Source organism: Austrofundulus limnaeus, unplaced genomic scaffold (assembly GCF_001266775.1).
Source record: "Austrofundulus limnaeus strain Quisiro unplaced genomic scaffold, Austrofundulus_limnaeus-1.0 Scaffold35, whole genome shotgun sequence".
Taxonomy (NCBI): Eukaryota; Metazoa; Chordata; class Actinopteri; order Cyprinodontiformes; family Rivulidae; genus Austrofundulus; species Austrofundulus limnaeus.
The window spans coordinates 937954-940554 of NW_013952437.1; the positions used below are offsets into that span (position 1 = coordinate 937954).

Sequence of the window (2601 nt, forward strand, 5' to 3'; positions counted from 1 at the left end):
AAGAATTTAAATTAGGCTCCTGTTAATGTAAAGTCTGATTCTTTGTCAGTTATTGTGTCCGTTTGTAAAAATTTCTGTCTAGATTTTTGGAAGCATTTTAATTATTTGTTAGTAATCTTTTAGCACTCATCTTAATGTTAAAACTACCTTTTATGTGCATTTTTCAGGCTGAACACCAGTGAGTGTTTCACACTTGGTGATGTCACCACAGTGAACATGACTATGGTCAAAGGGGGTGTGGCCTACAACGTCATCCCAGCTGAAATGGATGTCAGCTTTGATCTCAGAATACCTCCTACAGTAAACCTCCAGGTGTGTTCATGCATGCGTTCATTAGAGGTCCTCAGCCCAGAGYTAACACTACTTTAACCTTTAACACCAACAGGAGTTTGAAGAACAGATCAAGCGGTGGTGTAAGGAAGCAGGAGAGGGTGTCASATATCAGTTTGCTCAGGTTAGGATACGTCCATTCAAGGAAAAAAAATATACATTTGATAGTTTTTACCAGAGGAGCTAAATTAGTGCTGATTTGTTACAGAAACACATGAACCAGAACGTCACATCAACAGATGTGAACGATCCCTGGTGGAGYGCCTTCAGTGCTGCCTGCAAGTCTATGTGAGTACACAAATGTGCTGCAAGAAWGTTTTCACATCTTGTTTTGCTTGATACATAGAAWAAAKGAAGGATATACAAGCAAAGCCAGTRTGTTCCACTTACATTTATCAACATTATAGCTGTCAGCATGTATGTGAATTTTCACATTGAGCATTAAAATGATAGTTTAGTTCCTTTGATGTTGGGTTTTGTGAAGTGCCTATATGAGCTGTCAGTATCTTACCTGYAACAGATRTCAGTTTCAGGTCTGAGAGGCTCAAAACCACAGTTTGCTTAAACTTGTTTGAAAGTTTTGAGGTTAGAGTTCTTTTATATGGTGGGAATATACTCTTTACYACTTTTTATAGGCTCTACATTTAATAGTTAATAACGATAATAATAACCAAATACATTAAATGCATTTATAAGGTTGCCCAAAGGTAAAACAGCTCWAATAGACTACATTAGAATTAAAATACAGACTAAAAGTGAAAACAAAATGACATAACTCAGGCTGTTTTTAATTCTAAGCATTAAAACTGAGCGTTGAAGCAGTTTTTGAAACTCAAATGTTGCTGTCCTCATGTGAAAAGGCAAAGTACGATCACTTGAAATCACTAAAGTTGATGTTTACTGCAGTTAAGAAACTGACTGCTTTGTTTCCTCAACACAACCCCACCAAAACAAAAACAAAACATTCAGTCTATTTATACATTTATAATACCAAGCTTGGTTAATCAAACTTCTCAACTATGATCATGTTGTATAAGAAAAGTGTTTATTTCAACCACAATGTTGTAGTTTTTTCACACATCGGCTGCAGTTCCCACAGAACTCATCTCTTTATATCTGAAATAATCTTTTGATAAGGATTTGAGTGAAAAGACCTTCTACAAATCTCTGTAAGATAAATTCAAGCACTTCAAGCTGTTTTCCATGTCTACTGTGCCAGCCAAGTCTCATATCACCRTCTGTACTGTAGGAGCATGACTTTGGTAAAGGAGATATTTCCTGCTGCCACCGACAGTCGTTTCATCCGAGCGGTGAGTATTTGAATAGGGTATTCTGACGATTTTTATGACCTTTGAAACTACAGAAGGAGAGGATTTCTCTGAGTTCTCGTTTTTCCCTCCGGCTCCAGCTGGGTATCCCTGCCATCGGCTTCTCCCCGATGAACCGAACTCCGATTCTGCTGCACGATCATAACGAGTATCTGAATGAACAAGTCTTCCTGAAAGGCATCAGCGTGTACGAGAGGCTCATCCCAGCTTTAACCAACGTTCCTGCCTTACCTGGAGAGGCTTAGATGAGCTTAATCCTCACGGATTTATGTTTTGCTCAAGATAGGAATATTTAATTTGAGGAGTTTGCTGAGATTACCAAAGAATAACATGTATGTTTGAAGCCAGAGTGAGCACTTTACCCTTTGGTGCTGGTCATTTTTAACAATTCTCAGGTTTTAGGCACATCTCAGTCAGTTTTACATCATATTGTAGCAAGTTTTAACAATTTATTATCTGTAAAAGAAAAAAAAACATGATAGTTCATGCTTATTTCATCTCAAACGAATATCATTCAATATGTAAATCTCAACTTATAGTTGGATATAAATACCAATCACCTCTTATGATAAATATCACAAGTTTGATGAATTTTAGATGCATATTTCACATTTAGAAGCTTATTTAATAAAATGTAAAATAAATTATTATATTTATTCCTGAGCTTGACTGTTTGTACAAGTTCCAGATCTGTGTTTAATGTCACATTGTTATGAAATTTGTCATGTGAGGTCATTTAGAACCCAACCCAGAGCAATTCTTTAAGCCAAAACTCTTCACTGCGTGTTGAACCATGTGGAGCTCTAAAGGTAAAGACCACAAAGGAATGCAATATTGAAAGACAAACAGGGAATATCAATATTTAAAGGTTTTTGATATAATAAATCTCATGAAAATAATACCCTGCCTACAGTAAAACACAGCAAAAATTATATAAGGGTGT

At 36.3% G+C, this 2601-nt stretch overlaps 1 protein-coding gene across 2 annotated transcripts in view; it reads left to right on the top strand.

Annotated features, from left to right (window-relative positions):
• LOC106516071 (aminoacylase-1) overlaps positions 1 to 2321 on the top strand; it is a 7521-nt gene extending 5200 nt beyond the window's left edge. For both annotated transcript variants that reach the window (XM_014006252.1, XM_014006253.1), the window contains 5 exons: positions 168 to 312; positions 386 to 454; positions 539 to 618; positions 1580 to 1640; positions 1739 to 2321. In XM_014006252.1, the coding sequence (XP_013861706.1) occupies positions 168 to 312; positions 386 to 454; positions 539 to 618; positions 1580 to 1640; positions 1739 to 1903 (520 nt within the window). In that variant the 3' untranslated portion in view covers positions 1904 to 2321. The remainder of the gene's footprint in view (positions 1 to 167; positions 313 to 385; positions 455 to 538; positions 619 to 1579; positions 1641 to 1738) is intronic.
• The last annotated feature ends 280 nt before the right edge of the window (positions 2322 to 2601 follow it).